The sequence below is a fragment of the Coregonus lavaretus genome (assembly GCF_964263955.1).
Source record: "Coregonus lavaretus genome assembly, chromosome: 10".
Lineage (NCBI taxonomy): Eukaryota > Metazoa > Chordata > Actinopteri > Salmoniformes > Salmonidae > Coregonus > Coregonus lavaretus.
The window spans coordinates 57,346,090-57,367,128 of record NC_139997.1 but is presented as its reverse complement, the minus strand read 5'-3'; the positions used below and the strand labels follow the sequence as shown (position 1 = coordinate 57,367,128).

The 21,039-nt window shown below is 47.7% G+C and overlaps 1 protein-coding gene across 1 annotated transcript; it reads right to left on the bottom strand.

Moving 5' to 3' along the window:
- Positions 1-16,984: 16,984 nt before the first annotated feature.
- On the bottom strand, positions 16,985-20,813 carry LOC311136441 (insulin). The gene is made up of 3 exons (XM_084170568.1): positions 20,756-20,813; positions 19,215-19,401; positions 16,985-17,275 (listed from the first exon to the last, which is right to left on the bottom strand). Exons 2-3 carry the CDS (start codon positions 19,387-19,389, stop codon positions 17,133-17,135), a joined length of 318 nt encoding a protein of 105 aa, XP_084026694.1. The 5' UTR covers positions 19,390-19,401; positions 20,756-20,813; the 3' UTR covers positions 16,985-17,132.
- Positions 20,814-21,039: the final 226 nt, after the last annotated feature.

Here is a 21,039-nt window from a genome sequence, read left to right as displayed (position 1 = left end):
TATCCATACAGTTCGGATGGACTCTTCATTCCAAGCATAAATGAAATGTTTCACTGAAACAAATCGATGCTACAGGATGTCTTATGGTATCCAGTGTGGACAAACAAAACAAACAAGTCAACCTGACCTGCTCAGGTGTACGTCTGGCCGCCCAATTTTCTCCGTCTGTCACGCTCTGGCTCCGGGACTCTGTATGTTGAGCCAGGGTGTGTTCATTCATTGGGTGTATTTCTATGTTGGTATTTCTGTTGGGTTGTATTTCTTTGTTTGAAGGAGTGACTCCCAATCAGAGGTAACGAGTGTCAGCTGTTGGCTCGTTGTCTCTGATTGGGAGCCATATTTATACTGTCTGTTTTCACCTTGGGGTTGTGGGTTTTTGTTCCTGTACAGTCATTGTCACTGTGGACTTTACGATTCGTCTATTGTTTTGGTACTTTAATTAATAAAGTCTATCATGTTCGCTCAACACGCTGCGTATTGGTCTACTCCTTTGGAAGACGATCGTGACAGAAAAACCCACCATACAAAGACCAAGCAGCGTGTCCAGGAACACACGCAGGAGGTGACGCTGGTAGATGTCCTCCTCTCTTGGGGGCAGATTACCGAGGAGGAGGCCGTCCGGTACCGGAAGGCGATGAAGGGGGAGACCCAGGCAGGAGTGGAGAAGCGGCGTCAACCGGGCCGTGGTCGGAGAGGCGAGAGGCACCCCCAAGAATTTTTTAGGGGGGGGCACACGGCATGGGCGACTGGGCAGCAGGAGGCTGCCACAGGGCGGATTGGGAGATTAGGAGAGGAGGCCACCGGGTTTTGGGGGCCAGAAGGCAGGTTGGCGGAGCCTGGATGGAGAGCAGAGCCAACTCCCCGTACTCAGGCATGGCAGCATGAGACTGGGCAGGTTCCGAGGTATGCGGAGCTGCGTACTGTGCCACGAGTGGTCCGGCACAGTCCTGTACGTCCTGTGCGAGCACCCCGCACGTGTTGTGCGAAGGTGGGCATGCAGCCAGGACGGAGTGTGCCGGATCAGCGCTCGTGGCCTCCAGTGCCTCTCCTCGGTCCCGGATATCCTGCGCCAGTGTCGCGTGCTGTTATGCCAGTACGGGTACACAGCCCTGTACGTCCTGTGCTGATGCCTCACACAGAGTGTGTGAAGGTAGGTATTCAGCCAGGACGGGTTGTGGCAGCTCTTCACTCCAGGTCTCCTATCCGTCTCCATAGCCCGGCCCGGCCTGTTCCTGCTCCACGCACGAAGCCTACGGTGTGCGTCGCCAGCCCAGCCCGGCCTGTTCCTGCTCCACGCACCAAGGTGCCTGTCCCTGCTCCACGCACCAGGTCTGCGGTGTGCGTCGACAGCCCAGTCCGGCCCGTGCCTGCTCCCCGCACCAAGTCTGTGGTGCGTTTCATCAGCCCTGTCCGGCCCAGTCCTGCTCCCCGCACCAAGTCTGTGGTGCGTTTCGTCAGCCCTGTCCGGCCCGTTCCTGCTCCCCGCACCAAGTCTGTGGTGCGTTTCGTCAGCCCTGTCCGGCCCGGTCCCGCTCTCCGCACCAAGTCAGGGGTGCATTTCGTCAGCCCTGTCCGGCCCAGTCCTGCTCCCCGCACCAAGTCTGTGGTGCGTTTCGTCAGCCCTGTCCGGCCCGTTCCTGCTCCCCGCACCAAGTCTGTGGTGCGTTTCGTCAGCCCTGTCCGGCCCGGTCCCGCTCTCCGCACCAAGTCAGGGGTGCGCTTCGTCAGCCCGGTCCGGCCCATTCCTGCTCCCCGCGCCAAGGCAGTGGTGCGCGTCGTCAGCCTGGTAAGGCCCGTTCGTCCTCCACGCACCAAGCCAGGGGCGCGTGTCGTCAGTCCGGCTCCGGCCAGCGGGGCTAGACAGGACCAGGGGTACTTTGGGGGGTTGGAGAGGAGGTGGGGATCAAGGCCGGAGCCAGAGCCACCGCCGAGGAGGTATGCCCGCCCAGCCCTCCCTTGTTTAGCCCGTATTGAGGCGCGGTCGCAGTCCGCGCCTTTAGGGGGGGGTACTGTCACGCTCTGGCTCCGGGACTCTGTATGTTGAGCCAGGGTGTGTTCATTCATTGGGTGTATTTCTATGTTGGTATTTCTGTTGGGTTGTATTTCTTTGTTTGAAGGAGTGACTCCCAATCAGAGGTAACGAGTGTCAGCTGTTGGCTCGTTGTCTCTGATTGGGAGCCATATTTATACTGTCTGTTTTCACCTTGGGGTTGTGGGTTTTTGTTCCTGTACAGTCATTGTCACTGTGGACTTTACGATTCGTCTATTGTTTTGGTACTTTAATTAATAAAGTCTATCATGTTCGCTCAACACGCTGCGTATTGGTCTACTCCTTTGGAAGACGATCGTGACACCGTCAGAATACTGCGCTACTTTGCAGTTGTGGAGTATATTATGTTCAAGAATATATTGAAACATTTTCCAAATCAAAAATGGTATATTTTCAATGTTCATACATTTATGTAAGAATATACTGATATTACAGAGCAAGCTGTAAACCTCCATATGACACCAACTTTTGTTTTGTAGCACCTACAGATGAAACATTATGGTATCTTAAGTGAGACCTACAGTGCTATGAAAAAGTATTTGCCCCCTTTCTAATTTTCTCTACTTTTGCATATTTGTGATACTGAATGTTATCAGATCTTCAACCAAAACCTAATATTAGATAAAGGGAACATAAGTGAACAAATAACACAACAATTACGTATTTATTTCATTAACAAAGTTATGCAACACCCAATTCCCCTGTGTGAAAAAGTAATTGCCCCCTTACACTCAATAACTGGTTTTGCCACCTTTAGCTGCAATGACTCCATCCAAATGCTTCCTGTAGTTGTTGATCAGTCCCTCACGTCGCTGTGGAGGAATTTTGGCCCACTCTTCCATGCAGAACTGCTTTAACTCAGTGACGTGTGGGTTTTCAAGCATGAACTGGTCATTTCAAGTCCTGCCACAACATCTCAATTGGGATTAGGACTGGACTTTGACTAGGCCATTCCAAAACTTCAAATTTGTTGCTTTTTAGCAATTTTCATGTAGACTTGATTGTGTGTTTAGAATCATTGTCCTGCTGCATGACCCAGCTGCGCTTCAGCTTCAGCTCACAGACGGATGGTCTGACATTCTCCTGTAGAATTCTCTGATACAGAGCAGAATTCATAGTTCCTTCTATTAAGGCAAGTCGTCCAGGTCCTGAGGCAGCAAAGCATCCCCAAACCATCACACCACCACCACCATGCTTGACCTTTGGTATGATGTTCTTACTGTGGAATGCAGAGGTTGTTGTTTTTTGTTCCACTAGACGTCATCAGGCAAATGACATTTACAGAGATGTAATCCCAAAATAGTGAAAGAAAGTGCCATGGTTTGTTGCCATGGTGGAGACACCACAGTCTAGTGATGTTTGCCAGGTGCATGATCCAGATACCTTCACAGTGAAATAATACTTTGTGGCATTTATTGCTATGGTGATAAACTGCACTGCCAGAGTGAATAACATTTACATTTACATTTTAGTCATTTAGCAGACACTCTTATCCAGAGTGACTTACAGGAGCAATTAGAGTGCCTTGCTCAAGGGCACAGACAGATTTTTTACCTAGTCGGCTAGAGGATTCGAACCAGCGACCTTTTGGTTACTGGACCAACGCTCTTAACCGCTAGGCTTGTTCCTAACCCATTAGAGACCAACAATCTCAGACTTTCTTTGTGAGGAAACTGGCAGTGAGCCATACAGCCAGATCCACTACTTCTTAATGCAGGGACAATGTTTCAGACAAACTATAGCTAAACGGATGGCATCCCTGGGGCTGAAGAGTGAAAGCATCAGATCATAAATGTATCCATAGACAGTGCCTAAAGAGTCTAATTTAACATGGGGCTCAAAGTAAAGACTGGTGTTTGTGGTATTCCAGTCACAAGCTTGCCTTCCCGCAACACACTGCTTTATAGCATGGGGGCATGTCAATTTGAGTCATTTTGATGCACAAGTATACAACCAACATCTACAACAACACAGAGGAACAAATAAAATACGCCTGATACCATGAGGCAACACAGACAACAGCTGAATCCTGAATCCTAATAGCACCAGTTAGTATTGTGTATAAACCCAGCAGTGAAAAGCGGGACAGGATAACTTTTCAATGCTTATGAAGAGGGATGAAGTGTGACTACCACAGGAAGATGTAATAGAAGTCGTAACATGGGGATTGCTCCGAGGATGAAACTGTGACAGGTGGCAAGTACTCTCAGGAGAACTCAGTGGGGTTTGTTTATCCTTCACAACCTCTTCTTGAATCAAATACATGTACACACACACACACACACACACACACACACATCCCATAACTAGTAACCCAGTGCAAAAAACATTTACAGGCAATGCACTAGAGGATATATTAATATCTATACATTTCTCAATGTATAGATGGTATACAGAACTCAATAAAGATCGATATCATCATATCTGCAGCTGAATGCTTCTTGGGATTGAAGGATGTCATAGACAAGGAGCTGCATCCTCCCATACCCCTACGATGGCTATTTGTCGCTGAAGTTTTCAGGATCAGTAGTAGGTGTAGCAGAGACCATTGAAGCACTTGTGATGGTTTGTCCAGACACGGCCATGGAAGCGGAAGTCTCTATCCTGGTTGGTACAAACATTTATGTGGTAGGAATGCTAATGACGGCCTGCAAAGAGAAAGGAGGTGAAGATTGCCTGAGCACACTATGAGTTCATCCTGCCATCAAAGAGGTTTATGAGCAATGTTCCCTCTAAACTGCTCGTGAAATCAGCCCGTGCAGAGAAGCACGAGATTTAACTTCACTCAACTTTCTAGAGTTTTCCCCGTTAGTTAAGACTATCAACGTTTCCCTTTACTGTAGGAATTGTGATCGAATCAATGCAATATTAGCCACTTTCAATGCAACATACCGAAACAAAACGAACTATGCAAGACTTAGTATGCAAAACGAATAACTATGGAAGAGATTTTGTTGTAGGCAGAGCACATTGGAGTAAGATTCTATTTCATTGACAGGCACCACTCAGTCCCCTACTCTATACAGACCGGTGCATCATAACCAATCAGAGCTGCAGTAGGCCTATATGCAAATAGACCATTGCCATATATGGATTTGTGTCATTCACTTTGAACTGGACTGTTCCCGCATGAGCTGTCGCGATTATTATGCGCTTGTTTTGAGATCAAAGCTGCATGTAGCCACATGTGCACATTTGTTCATATTCTTTGCTAGTAAGTGAGTTATTAGCCCAGTTATAGCTAATTTGTAGTCAGCAATGTGGGAATGATTGCTTCCTACAAGAGCACAAACGTGTAAATTTCTAGCCATCTTTGAAAAGCGAGTCAGGTAAAGAGGTATTTTTTTGTCTTAAAGGGGCAATGTTGTATTTAAGACAGGCTTGAATAAGCTAAGTAGCCAATAGGCAGAGGGTAGCATAATTTGTCTGATTCTCTGTAATAATGGTATGGGAATAATAATACATTATATTCTGTAAAGTGGTTTATTGCATCAAACAACACAACAAAATGTTCAGTCACCTCCTTCTCTGAAGGACAAGTGGATAAATGTGTTAATGTCAAGCCCTGTATCTTTTTTTCAAAAGTCTAATGGAATGTAGGCCTACATTATGGTACTCACAGAAAAAATCTGTAACATTGCCCCCTGATGGACTAGCAAGAGTCACTGGAATTCCGAAGTTTCCTGGATCACCTTGTACCCAGACCATCCTGGTGGATAGGACTAAAGAATCCCAGTTTCCAGAAGATTCCTGTTTTCCAGAAAAATATCTTGTGAGACCTGAAATTCAGACGTCTACGGCTGTGTCGTCTCAAAGAATAACAGTTAGAGCCAGGAATGTGTCGTCGTGGGAAATCAACTTAAAACATGGCATGCCCATTGCTTACCTGTTTCCTGTAGATGCAGCTCCTGCTGCCCCTAAGGGGAGTAAGCGCAACATACCTGAGAAGCTGACTCCTTTTCATTCGACTTGAAGAATGGAAGAAGAGGTTTTAACGGACAAGATGATGGAATGAAAATACTTTTAATAAGTTTAACGTTGTTGTTCCAAGAGTACTCACCATACCATCAGAGTCACTGATGACACACCGTTTAGGATCTCAAAAGCTGGCTCCAGCTGACATGGAAGATGTGAGACAATACCTACTGTTAAAGCTCATCCCACCTAGAGCCCTAGAATTGTGAAATGGCCTTTGAGACACTGAAGGAAAGCCTTACAAAAGCCCTGGTGCTGGCTCTTGCAAGCCATACAGTTGAAGTCGGAAGTTTACATCTTAAACAAATACATTTAAACTCAGTTTTTCACAATTCCTGACATTTAATCCTAGTAAAAATTCCCTGTCTTAGGTCAGTTAGGATCACCACTTTATTTTAAGAATGTGAAATGTCAGAATAATAGTAGAGAGAACGATTTATTTCAGCTTTTATTTCTTTCATCACATTCCCAGTGGGTCAGAAGTTTACATACACTCAATTAGTATTTGGTAGCATTGCCTTTAAATTGTTTAACTTGGGTCAAACGTTTCAGGTAGCCTTCCATAAGCTTCCCACAATAAGTTGGGTGAATTTTGGCCCATTCCTCATGACAGAGCTGGTGTAATTGAGTCAGGTGTGTAGGCCTCCTTGCTCGCACATGCTTTTTCAGTTCTGCCCACACATTTTCAATAGGATTGAGGTCAGGGCTTTGTGATGGCCACACCAATACCTTGACTTTGTTGTCCTTAAGCCATTTTTCCACAACTTTGGAAGTATGCCTGGGGTCACTGTCCATTTGGAAGACCCATTTGCGACCAAGCTTTAACTTCCTGACTGATGTCTTGAGATGTTGCTTCAATATATTCACATAATTTTCCTTCCTCATGATGCCATCTATTTTGTGAAGTGCACCAGACCCTCCTGCAGCAAAACACCCCCACAGCATGATGCTGCCACCCCCGTGCTTCACGGTTGGGATGGTGTTCTTCGGCTTGCAAGCATCCCCCTTTTTCCTCCAAACATAACAATGGTCATTATGGCCAAACAGTTCTATTTTTGTTTCATCAGACCAGAGGACATTTCTCCAAAAAGTACGATCTTTGTCTCCATGTGCAGTTGCAAACCGTAGTCTGGCTTTTTTATGGTGGTATTGGAGCAGCAGTTTCTTCCTTGCTGTGCGGCCTTTCAGGTTATGTCGATATAGGACTCGTTTTACTGTGGATATAGATACTTTTGTACCTGTTTCCTCCAGCAGCTTCACAAGGTCCTTTGCTGTTGTTCTGGGATTGATTTGCACTTTTCGCACCAAAGTACGTTCATCTCTAGGAGACAGAATGCGTCTCCTTCCTGAGCGGTATGATGGCTGCGTGGTCCCATGGTGTTTATACTTGTGTACTATTGCTTGTACAGATTAATGTGGTACCTTCAGGCATTTGGATATTGCTCCCAAGGATGAACCAGACTTGTGGAGGTCTACACATTTTTTTCTGAGGTCTTGGCTGTGGGGTTCTATTTTCTAATAATTGGATCTGTATGTGATGAATAGCTTAGAAGGAATGCATTAATGATAAGCATAGGTTTGTACTGTACTGATATGAATTGTTTCACATAACAGGCTGTGATTCATGTAAGAACGTTAGGGGGAAGGACAGATAAGACTTGTATTTCTTACAGATACGAACACTGCCTCTTTGTTGTCTGTGAACCGTTGTCTGTGAACCATCCTTGGACGTAGGAATGGTGTCTAGGTGAGCTGGCTCTTCTCACCATGACAGGTTGTTATGATAAGAACTTATGCCTGGCAACAGGGATGCGCCAAGGGTCTGGGACAAGCCGGTGCGCCAACGGATTGGCTGAGTAAGTCTAAACCACGCTCAGTCTCTACTCTGATTGGCCAGCAGAGAGCGGGAACTGAGAACTGTCAAGAGTATTTGAAGAACAATCTGAAACAATGGATTAGTTCTCTGTCTGCCCTGCGTGGTATTTCAGGGAGCCCGTATATACGAACATCATATTTACCATTGAATGTTTTGCATTAATTTAAATACTAGTCTGTTTAGAAGACGTGTATTGACCTCTTTTGTTCCTAATACCAGATTTGAATTGACGCAACTTAACATGGCTGATTTCTTTTGATGGAGTGGAGTGGTTTGTGGAGTGGTTGAAAAACTAGTTTTAATGACTCCAACCTAAGTGTATGTAAACTTCCGACTTCAACTGTATATATATATATATATATATATATATATTTTTTTTTTTTTCCCCCTTTATTATTTTCCCCTAACCCTACCATCCCTCCCCTAATTGGAGTAAACTAATGGAGAACAACACTTAGGCTTCGACTTCCATCTTATACATACTGTATACATTTTACGGACATAACAATAGTTATCTTTTGTTTGAATTTAGTCCCATCCTCTATCCATTGGTGAAGTAATTTAATGTCGAGCTAAATTCACAGGTTTAAAAAGGAATAGAAAGGAACAATATAAACTGTTCGAAACGGTTCAGAACTTTATTTTTTTGCTGGTCGGAACAGCGGAACTGAACGGAAAAAAATTATGGTTATTTTCAGAACAAACAATTGAAAATAGATTTTGGTTCCAACCCCTGGATCAGACCGACTCCTCAATCATCTCAAGATAGAGTGGTACTGCAACCTGACTATGTTGAGTGCTCGCTCATCAGTTGCCAAAGATGAGTCCATGTGAGCTGTCAGCGTCTTAACAAGAAGATCCCTGCGTTGGTGAGGTGTGGTCAGCTCTGGCAAAATATGATGTCACGAGAGTCATGAACACAGGACATCCAGACATCTCTCTACTAAGAGAATGGGAGAAACTAAAGATTGAAGACTGAGTGCTATATACTTTACAAATCCTCCAAACAGACCTCATCGAACTCAGCTACTTCTGCCAGAGAAGTTCGGTGTTGAAGTCACTACATGTGTTGAAGTCAATACAAAATGACTCAGGTCATCTAGGATTCGACAACACTTATAGATTAGTAAGAGACAGTTTCTACTGGCCACGTTTGAAACCAGAGGTCAAAGACTACTGCAAGTCCTGTGCTCGCTGTATCCAGAGAAAGACTCTACCCAAAATAGTTGCTCCTTTGTCTCATATGCATAGTGATGGACCTTTGGATCTTGTTTGCATGGATTTCCTGTCCATTGAACCAGATTCCAGTAACACAGCAAATGTCCTGGTCATTACAGATCACTATATCAGATATGCTCGTCTTTCCTATTAAGGATCAGAAAGCATCCACGGTTGCAAAAGTGTTGTGGGAGAAGTATTTAACCCATTACGGTGATCCACAACCTGAGACATTTTGTACATTTGTACAATTGCACTCAGAACGAAGCAACTGAATATTCTCTGTACTTTCCCATGTTTGGCTGTGAAGCAAGGTTACCTGTAGATCTATGCTTTGGAGTCTCAAGTGATGGTGCATCAGAAAAGTCTGACATAAAGAGTTGCAAGCTGTATACAAACTCGCAGAGACCACTGCAGGAAAATTTTTACAAAGAGAACACAGGAAATGCTCAAGATTCGCTATTCCCATTTTATGCCTGAGACAGAGTCCTAATACGGAATCTAGGACTGAAAGGAAAGCACAAGTTGGCAGATGGCTGGGCTTCTACGCCGTATGTTGTTGAAAGTCAAATGCCAAACTTAACTGCGTTCCGGTTGAAGCCAGAAAATAGAGATGGACCCATCAAAATCCTTCATCGGAATCACCTGTTATTGCTAGCACAGCAAGTGTGCATATAATCTGTGGCTGACGTTGATCCAATACAGAGTCGAAGAACCCTGCAAAGAAGAAGATAGAAAGAAAATCAGAAGAATTAAGTAGAATTGAACAAGTCAGAAGGCTGTACTTCAAGTGAAGAAGAAAAACCTGAAGAGGATGTGGAAAATCCAGAGAAATCTAAAGATGTTGATTCAGAAGATGAATACAAATCTCAAGACAGAGAAGATTAAAAAAAACGTCAGAACCTTTCAGTTTGAACTTGGACATTACATGGAATGTAATGACTGGAGAACCTGAGGCGTGGTCAGGAGAAGAAAATGAAACAGAGTCCGCTGAAGAAAGAAATTAAGCTGAAGAAGCAACAGAAACAAATTACTTTTGTTGAGGAATCTGACCCAGTTGAAGAGAACCCAGAAGAAAGGGAGGAAGCAGAAACAGAGTTAAGAAGATCTCAAAGAACCAAGAAAGCTCCTACACTACTGACCTATGACACACCTGGAGTTCCTAATGTGGTGTCTGCTCCTATAGTGAGATATGTCTCCTTCATATACAAGTGGGTTGGGTAATACTCTGAATATCCCTTATTCCCTTTGAGATACTCTAAGCAACAGAAAACATTGACACATTTCCTGTGTTTGTACATTATGTTCTTTACCCTGGTTTACTTGTCATGAGGACATGCCTATTTTGGTAGGGGGAGAGTGTAATACCCTGTTAAAACCATGTGCAAGCTTCAAAGAAACAACATGTAAATCGTTTAAGAATCAATGTTGGTTTTAATTATTTAATCTACATTTTACATTTTTAGTCATTTAGCAGACGCTCTTACAGTGAGGGAAAAAAGTATTTGATCCCCTGCTGATTTTGTAAGTTTGCCCACTGACAAAGACATGATCAGTCTATAATTTTTATGGTAGGTTTATTTGAACTGTGAGAGACAGAATAACAACAACAAAATCCAGAAAAACGCATGTCAAAAATTTTATAAATTGATTTGCATTTTAATGAGGGAAATAAGTATTTGACCCCCTCTCAATCAGAAAGATTTCTGGCTCCCAGGTGTCTTTTATACAGGTAACGAGCTGAGATTAGGAGCACACTCTTAAAGGGAGTGCTCCTAATCTCAGCTTGTTACCTGTATAAAAGACACCTGTCCACAGAAGCAATCAATCAATCAGATTCCAAACTCTCCACCATAGCCAAGACCAAAGAGCTCTCCAAGGATGTCAGGGACAAGATTGTAGACCTACACAAGGCTGGAATGGGCTACAAGACCATCACCAAGCAGCTTGGTGAGAAGGTGACAACAGTTGGTGCGATTATTCGCAAATGGAAGAAACACAAAATAACTGTCAATCATTCTGATCCAGATTAAACGTTTTGAAAAACTGGGCCCAGGTGATTAAGATTTCAGAAGTGAGTAATTAATGACTTTTTAAAGACAGCAAAATGCATAATAATTAGCAAGACATGTAAACTAAATACTAAATAAAGTTTCATAAACCAAATGCTTGTCTGAGCTATAACATGACGGTGAAATCAACCAAGCACAGTAGCAAGGTGAATGAAGCTGTGTATAGGCCTATCTGCAAAACACTGACTGATATTAGCAAAGTGAAAAATAGATTTGAAAACACTGTAATATTAGTTAGAAAATGGCTTTGATTATGATAAGGTAGACAATCAAAAGAATGCAATACCGGGAGAAAAAGGTGGAACTGTCACGATCGTCTAAAGGAGCGGACCAATGCGCAGCGTTGCGAGTGAACATGACTTTTATTAAATAAAGTACTCACACGAGAAAACAAAACAACAGACGATACGTGAAGTCCTCTGTGACACCGACAGAACTAAGAACACTGGAACAGGAACAATAACCCACAATGCCCACAAGAAAACATACAGAATAAATATGGCTCCCAATCAGAGATAACGAGCCGACAGCTGACACTCGTTACCTCCGATTGGGAGTCAATGACAACAACACACAACAACCTAGAAATACAACCCATAGACCTGCAAACATAGAAATACACCCAACAGAACTACCAACCTAGAAAAACACCCAAATCCCCAACAAAACAACATACACTCTAGCTCACATAAACAAGTCCTAGAGCCAGAGTGTCACAGTACCCCCCCCTAAAGGTGCGAACTCCGGGCGCACCAACCCACAGTCTAGGGGAGGGTCTGGGTGGGCGTCTGTCCACGGTGGCGGTTCTGCCCCTGGTCGTGGTCCCCACCCCACCTTAGTCACCAACCTCCCTAGCCTCCTCCACATTACCACCCCCCAACTAAACCCCACTGGGTTAAGGGGCGGCACCGGACTAAGGGGCAGCACCGGACTACGGGGCAGTACCGGACTAAGGGGCAGTACCGGACTAAGGGGCAGTACCAGGCTAAGGGGCAGCACCGGACTAAGGGGCAGCACCAGGATAAGGGACAGCACCAGGATAAGGGACAGCACCAGGATACGGAGCAACACCGAGCTAAGGGGCAGCACCTGACTAAATGGCGGATCCTGGCTGGCTGGCTCTGGCGGGTCCTGGCTGGACGGCTCTGGCGGATCCTGGCTGGACGGCTCTGGCGGATCCTGGCTGGACGGCTCATGGCTGGATGACGGATCTGGCTGCTCATGGCTGGCTGACGGATCTGGCTGCTCATGGCTGGCTGACGGATCTGGCTGCTCATGGCTGGCGGAAGGCTCTGGCTGATCCCGTCTGGCGGAAGGCTCTGGCTGCTCCTGTCTGGCGGAAGGCTCTGGCTGATCCGGTCTGACGGAAGGCTCTGGCTGCTCCTGTCTGGCGGAAGGCTCTGGCTGATCCTGTCTGGCGGAAGGCTCTGGCTGATCCTGTCTGGCGGAAGGCTCTGGCTGATCCTGTCTGGCGGAGAGCTCTAGCGGCTCCGGTCTGGCGGACGGCTCTGAAGGCTCATGGCAGACGGGCGGCTTTGCAGGCTCAGTACAGACGGGCAGTTCAGACGGCGTTGGGCAGACGGGCAGTTCAGGCGCCGTTGGGCAGACGGGCAGTTCAGACGGCGTTGGGCAGACGGGCAGTTCAGACGGCGTTGGGCAGACGGACAGTTCAGGCCCCGTTGGGCAGACGGCAGACTCTGGCCGTCTGAGGCGCACCGTAGGCCTGGTGCGTGGTGCCGGAACTGGAGGTACCGGGCTGAGGACACGCATCTCAGGGCTAGTGCGGGGAGAAGCAACAGGGCATGCTGGACCCTGGGGACGCACCGTAGGCCTGATGCGTGGTGCCGGAACTGGAGGTACCGGGCTGAGGACACGCATCTCAGGGCTAGTGCGGGGAGTCGGAACAGGGCATGCTGGACCCTGGGGACTCCCATAACGCCTAGTGCGGGGAGCCGGAACAGGGCATGCTGGACCCTGGGGACTCACCTCACGCCTAGTGCGGAGAGCAGGAACAGGCCGGGCTGGGCTGGCGACGCGCACCGTATCCCTGGTGCGAGTGGCCGGAACAGGCCGGGCCGGGCTGGCGAAGCGCACCGTATCCCTGGTGCGTGGAGTAGGAACAGGCCGGGCTGGGCTGGCGAAGCGCACCGTATCCCTGGTGCGTGGAGTAGGAACAGGCCGGGCTGGGCTGGCGAAGCGCACCGTATCCCTGGTGCGTGGAGTAGGAACAGGCCGGGCTGAGCTGGCGACGCGCACCGCATACTTGGTGCGTATGGCAGGAACAGGCCGAACCGGACTGGCGACGCGCACCTTACACTTAGTGCGAGGGACCGGAACAGGCCGTACCGTACGGGGAACACACACTACTGGCTGCACCTCGGGACTAGGAACGGGCCGGACCGAACTGGTTACACACCCCAGTACCTCACGCCGTGCCTCAACACCTTCCTTCCCTGCTTTACCCAGTAGCCCCCTTGACCTGGTAGCCCACTGAATCCGTCCCTTCTCTGCCTCCGTCAGCCCCCTTAACCTGGCAGCCCTCTGACTCTGCCTTGTGGCAGCCTCCTGCTGCTCCGTCGCCCAAGCCATGTGCCCCCCCCCAAAAATTTCTTGGGGTTGCCTCTCTTCCACGGGCTTCCAGCCTCGCCTTCGCGCTGCCTCCTCGTACCACCTCCTCTCGGCTTTGGCTGCCTCCAGCTCTTCACGAGGGCGGTGATATTCCTCCGGTTGTGCCCAAGGACCCTTTCCAGCCCGAATCTCCTCCCATGTCCAAAAATCCTTAGGAGGCGTCCATAACTCCTGTGTCCAGACCCTTTGCTCCTGGACGCGCTGCTTGGTCCTTTTTTGGTGGGTTATTCTGTCACGATCGTCTAGGAGTGAAGGAGACCAAAGCGCAGCGCGTTGAACGAACATGACTTTAATTGAAAAAAGCACCGAAATACAAAACAAAAGACGACTCGTGAAGTCCACAGTACAACGACTGAAACACGGAACAATAACCCACAATGCCCACAAGAAAACATACAGAATAAATATGGCTCCCAATCAGAGATAACGAGCCGACAGCTGACACTCGTTACCTCCGATTGGGAGTCAATGACCAAACCTAGAAACACACACAACAGAACTACCAACATAGAGAATCACCCAAAACCCAACAAAACACAATACACCCTGGCTCAAATACAAAAGTCCCGGAGCCAGAGTGTTACAGTACCCCCCCCTAAAGGTGCGCACTCCGGGCGCACCAGCATACAGTCTCGGGGAGGGTCTGGGTGGGCGTCTGTCCACGGTGGCGGTTCTGGCCCTGGTCGTGGTCCCCACCCCACCTTAGTCACCACCCGCTTCCCTAGCCTCCTCCACATGACCACCCTCCAACTTACTCCACCTGGATTTAGGGGCAGCACCGGGCTAAGGGACAGCACCTGGCTAAGGGGCGGATCCTGGCTGGCTGGCTCTGGCGGATCCTGGCTGGACGGCTCATGGCAGGCTGAAGGATCTGGCTGCTCATGGCTGGCTGACGGATCTGGCTGCTCATGGCTGGCTGACGGATCTGGCTGCTCATGGCTGGCCGACAGATCTGGCTGCTCATGGCTGGCCGACGGATCTGGCTGCTCATGGCTGGCCGACGGATCTGGCTGCTCATGGCTGGCGGAAGGCTCTGGCTGATCCTGTCTGGCGGAAGGCTCTGGCTGATCCTGTCTGGCAGAAGGCTCTGGCTGATCCTGTCTGGCAGAAGGCTCTGGCTGATCCTGTCTGGCAGAAGGCTCTGGCTGATCCTGTCTGGCGGAAGGCTCTGGCTGATCCTGTCTGGCAGAAGGCTCTGGCTGATCCTGTCTGGCAGAAGGCTCTGGCTGATCCTGTCTGGCAGAAGGCTCTGGCTGATCCTGTCTGGCGGAAGGCTCTAGCGGCTCTGGTCTGGCGGACGGCTCTGATGGCTCATGGCAGACGGGCGGCTTTGCAGGCTTTAGGCAGACGGGCAGTTCAGGCGGCGTTGGGCAGACGGACAGTTCAGGCCCCGTTGGGCAGACGGCAGACTCTGGCCGTCTGAGGCGCACCGTAGGCCTGGTGCGTGGTGCCGGAACTGGAGGTACCGGGCTGAGGACACGCATCTCAGGGCTAGTGCGGGGAGAAGCAACAGGGCATGCTTGGCCCTGGGGACGCACCGTAGGCCTGATGCGTGGTGCCGGAACTGGAGGTACCGGGCTGAGGACACGCATCTCAGGGCCAGTGCGGGGAGAAGCAACAGGGCATGCTTGGCCCTGGGGACGCACATAAGGCCTAGTGCGGAGAGCAGCAACAGGGCATGCTGGACCCTGGGGACGCACATAAGGCCTAGTGCGGAGAGCAGGAACAGGCCGGGCTGGGCTGGCGACGCGCACCGTATCTCTGGTGCGAGAGGCCGGAACAGGCCGGGCCGGGCTGGCGAAGCGCACCGTATCCCCGGTGCGTGGAGTAGGAACAGGCCGGGCTGGGCTGGCGACGCGCACCGTATCCCTGGTGCGAGTGGCCGGAACAGGCCGGGCCGGGCTGGCGAAGCGCACCGTATCCCTGGTGCGTGGAGTAGGAACAGGCCGGGCTGGGCTGGCGACGCGCACCGTAGGCTTCGTATGAGGCTCAGGAACAGGCCGGGCTGGGCTGGCGACGCGCACCGTACACTTAGTGCGAGGGGCCGGAACAGGCCGTACCGTACTGGGGACACACACTACTGGCTGTACCTCGGGATTAGGAACGGGCCGGACCGGACTGGTTACACACCCCAGTACCTCTCGCCGTGCCTCTACACCTTCCTTCCCTGCCTTTCCCAGTCGCCCCCTTAACCTGGTAGCCTCCTGAATCCGTCCCTTCTCTGCCTCCGTCAGCCCCCTTAACCTGGTAGCCTTCTGAATCTGCCTTGTGGCAGCCTCCTGCTGCTCAGTCGCCCAAGCCATGTGCCCCCCCCAAAAAACTTTTTGGGGTTGCCTCTCGTCCTTCCGACGATGGCCCTGCCGATGCCGTTGCTCCTCTCGCCGTCGCCTCTCCACCGTCTCGTTCCATGGTCGGCGATCCATACCATCCAGGATCTCCTCCCAAGTCCAGGACCCTTTACCGTCCAACAGTTCCATCCATGTCCAGACCCTTTGCTCCTGGACGCGCTGCTTGGTCCCTTTAAGGTGGGTTATTCTGTCACGATCGTCTAAAGGAGCGGACCAATGCGCAGCGTTGCGAGTGAACATGACTTTTATTAAATAAAGTACTCACACGAGAAAACAAAACAACAGACGATACGTGAAGTCCTCTGTGACACCGACAGAACTAAGAACACTGGAACAGGAACAATAACCCACAATGCCCACAAGAAAACATACAGAATAAATATGGCTCCCAATCAGAGATAACGAGCCGACAGCTGACACTCGTTACCTCCGATTGGGAGTCAATGACAACAACACACAACAACCTAGAAATACAACCCATAGACCTGCAAACATAGAAATACACCCAACAGAACTACCAACCTAGAAAAACACCCAAATCCCCAACAAAACAACATACACTCTAGCTCACATAAACAAGTCCTAGAGCCAGAGTGTCACAGGAACAAAATGTTCATTGTGCAAGGCCGCTCTTAGCTGCATAGTAACACAATCTAGGATACTAAGAGGACATGACATGAACAAGTCTGCATTACCACAATATGCATTTACAATATAATGTGGTTTGAACCCAGGATTTCGTAAACTCAGAACCACAAATTGCACAGAAGTCATAGTAGCCATTCAAAAAAGGAAAACTCAAAGTCCTTGCTAATTTCATATAACTTTATTTTCTGGGGAAAATAAAACATGTCTAGACCATTTCTTGTTTGCATTTCTTGTTTGCAAATCTTTGAGACAAAATGCTGTCTCTGAGAATTGGAGCGTGGCAGTTGGTGAAAGCAGGCTAAGCAGTGCGACAGGCCTCAGTTGCAGTAGTTCTGCAGGTCGAAGATGTTGCAGGGCTTGTGACAGCACTGCTCTACAATACCTCGCTTTACCATCATCTCCATCTCGTCTTTGAAGGGGTACTCTTCGTTCTCCTGGACCGATTTTGGAGAGAGGAACCCTGCAGGAGGAGAAAGATATATTGAGTGAGTGCTATATCACAACATAAACCAGCGTATGTTGTATGGACTACTGTATATGCCTTTTCCTGTGTTTCATCATTGCCTTCACATTCATTTAAATATTTTTAGGTTCTACATTGTTCCACAACATTGTTCTTCATAGTGACCATGAGTTTCCTAAATGTCATTTCTACACACATAAAAACAGGAAAGGACAGTTGAAGTCGGAAGTTTACATACACTTAGGTTGGAGTCATTAAAACTCGTTTTTCAACCACTCCACAAATTTCTTCTTAACAAACTATAGTTTTGGCAATTTGGTTAGGACATCTACTTTGTGCATAACACAAGTAATTTTTCCAACAATTGTTTACAGACAGATTATTTCACTTATTATTCACTGCATCACAATTCCAGTGGGACAGAATTTTACATACACTAAGTTGACTGTGCCTTTAAACAGCTTGGAAAATTCCAGAACATGATGTCATGTATTTAGAAGCTTCTGATAGGCTAATTGACAACATTTGAGTCATTTGGAGGTGTACCTGTGGATGTATTTTAAGGCATACCTTCAAACTCAGTGCCTCTTTGCTTGACATCATGGGAAAATCAAAATAAATCAGCCAAGACCTCAGAATTTCTTTTTTTTAGACCTCCACAAGTCTGATTCATCCTTGGGAGCAATTTCCAAACGCCTGAAGGAACCACGTTCATCTGTACAAACAATAGTACGCAAGTATAAACACCATGGGACCACGTAGCCGTCATACCGCTCAGGAAGGAGACGTGTTCTGTCTCCTAGAGATGAACGTACTTTGGTGCCAAAAGTGCAAGTCAATCCCAGAACAACAGCAAAGGACCTTGTGAAGATGCTAGTGGAGACAGGTACAAAATGATCTATATCCACAGTAAAACGAGTCCTATATCCACATAACCTAAAAGGCCACTCAGGAAGGAAGAAGCCACTGCTCCAAAATCGCCATAAAAAAAAGCCAGACTACGGTTTGCAACTGCTCATGGGGATAAAGATTGTACTTTTTGGAGAAATGTCCTCTGGTCTGATGAAACAAAAATAGAACTGTTTGGCCATAATGACCATCGTTATGTTTGGAGGAAAAATGGGAAGGCTTGCAAGCCGAAGAACACCATCCCAACCATGAAGCACGGGGGTGGCAGCATCATGCTGTGGGGGTGCTTTGCTGTAGGAGGGACTGGTGCATTTCACAAAATAGATGGCATCATGAGGAAGGAAAATTATGTGAATATATTGAAGCAATATCTCAAGACATCAGTCAGGAAGTTAAAGTTTGGTCGCAAATGGGTCTTCCAAATGGACAGTGACCCCAAGCATACTTCCAAAGTTGTGGCAAAATGGCTTAAGGACAACAAAGTCAAGGTATTGGAGTGGCCATCACAAAGCCCTGACCTCAATCCTATTGAACATTTGTGGGCAGAACTGAAAAAGCATGTGCGAGCAAGGAGGCCTACAAACCTGACTCAGTTACACCAGCTCTGTCAGGAAGAATGGGCCAAAATTCACCCAACTTATTGTGGGAACATTGTGGAAGACTACCCGAAACGTTTGACCCAAGTTAAACAATTTAAAGGCAATGCTACCAAATACTAATTGAGTGTATGTAAACGTCTGACCCACTGGGAATGTGATGAAAGAAATAAAAGCTGAAATAAATAATTCTCTCTACTATTATTCTGACATTTCACATTCTTAAAATAAAGTGATGATCCTAACTGACCTAAGACAGGGAATTTGTATTAGGATTAAATGTCAGGAATTGTGAAAAACTGAGTTTAAATGTATTTGGCTAAGATTTTTGTAAACTTCTGACTTCAACTGTAGCTTGTGGTCTTAGATCAAGTTGAGTAGTCGAGCAGCTATGAAGTCTTTGAATTCAGACAGTGCTAGAGGTGTCTTACCTATAAGGGGATCCACATCTCTCTTTGGGTTGTAAAAGAATCCTTTCTCTCCACACACCAAATAGAGGGCGTCCACCAGGTGAGAGCCACACAGGTGCTGGGCAGCAGCAGCGTCTGCCCCGGGGGAGAGGGCCAGCAGCACCAGCAGAGACGCAACTTGGAGCCAGAAGGCCATGGTGATGGTGGGCTGGAGGAGGGAAACACAATGAAATAGGTAGGAGGTGAAGGCCCTGGGAGTGTGGTGCCAGGAAAATAACCTCTCCCTCAATGTCGACAAAACAAAGGAGCTGATCGTGGACTTCAGGAAACAGCAGAGGGAGCACGCCCCTATTCACATCGACGGGACCGCAGGTGGATAGCTTCAAGTTCCTCTGCGTACACATCACTGACGATCTGAAATCGTCCACCCACACAGACAGTGTGGTGAAGAAGGCGCAACAGCGCCTTTTCAACCTCAGGAGGCTAAAGAAATTTGGCTTGGCACCTAAAACCCTCACAAACTTTTACAGATGCACAATTGAGCGCATCCTGTCGGGCTGTATCACCGACTGGTACGGCAACTGCACCGCCCGCAACCGCAGGGCTCTCCAGAGGGTGGTGCGGTCTGCCCAATGCATCACCGGAGGCAAACTACCTGCTCTCCAGGACACCTAAAGCACCCGATGTCACAGGAAGGCCAAAAAGATAATCAAGGACAACAACCACCCGAACCACTGCCTGTTCACCCCGCTATCATCCAGAAGGCGAGGTCAGTACAGGTGCATCAAAGCTGGGACCGAGAGACTGAAAAACAGCTTCAATCTCAAGGCCGTCAGACTGTTAAATAGCCATCACTAGGCGGCTTCCACCCGGTTATGTAACCCTGCACCTTAGAGGCTGCTGCCCCATATACATAGACTTGAAATCACTGCCCACTTTAATAATGAAACACTAGTCACTAATAATGTTGACACATTTTTGCTTTACTCATCTCATATGTATATACTGTATTCTATTCTACTGTATTTTAGTCTATGCCACTCCGACACTGCTCATCCTAATATTTCTAATATTTATATATTCCTTAATTCCATTCTTTTACTTTTAGGTTGTGTGTATTGTTGTGAATTGTTAGATATACTGCACTGTTGAAGCTAGGAACACAAGCATTCCTCTATACCTGCAATAACATCTACTAAACATGTGTATGTGACAAATACAATTTGATTTGATTTGATGTTCACACTGCTTACAGTACACTATGGGAGCTTCATGCAATATATGAGAAAAATCTCTATTCTAGTTCTAGGATTGATATTACTCATTTTGTGTAATGCTGACGACCCATATCCTGTGGTAATATTGTCATTCAGTATGTTCTAAAAGAAACCATATCCCTACATCAACAAAACTACCGTTATTGGGTACTAGATGAAGCAAAGTACATAGTACATAGAAATACATTTGTTCAACAAAAACATCTATATCCCCAAGATCTACCACGCTAACCCTACTGTCGTTCCCCATCCTTCAGAGAAACACATAGACCCCCAAGCTCTTACCTATGGAGTTGGTGATGGTGAAGAAGAAGCTCTGTAGAAGAGTAGCAAAAGTTCTAAGGGAAGAATTAGTTGAGGCAGAACACCAGGTCCTCCCCCCATTTATACCCCTGGAGCAGACGGGCCTCGGAACAAGGGCCTGTGGTCTTTGCCAGTGTCAGCGAAAAAGAGAAGTCACTCAATGAAATCAAATGGTAAGTGGCAATCCAATTGTTTGCCTCATTAGGCATGTTTGTCTTACTAAGTGACATTAGTGGTCCAAGCAGAGGGCCGGTGAATTGGACATA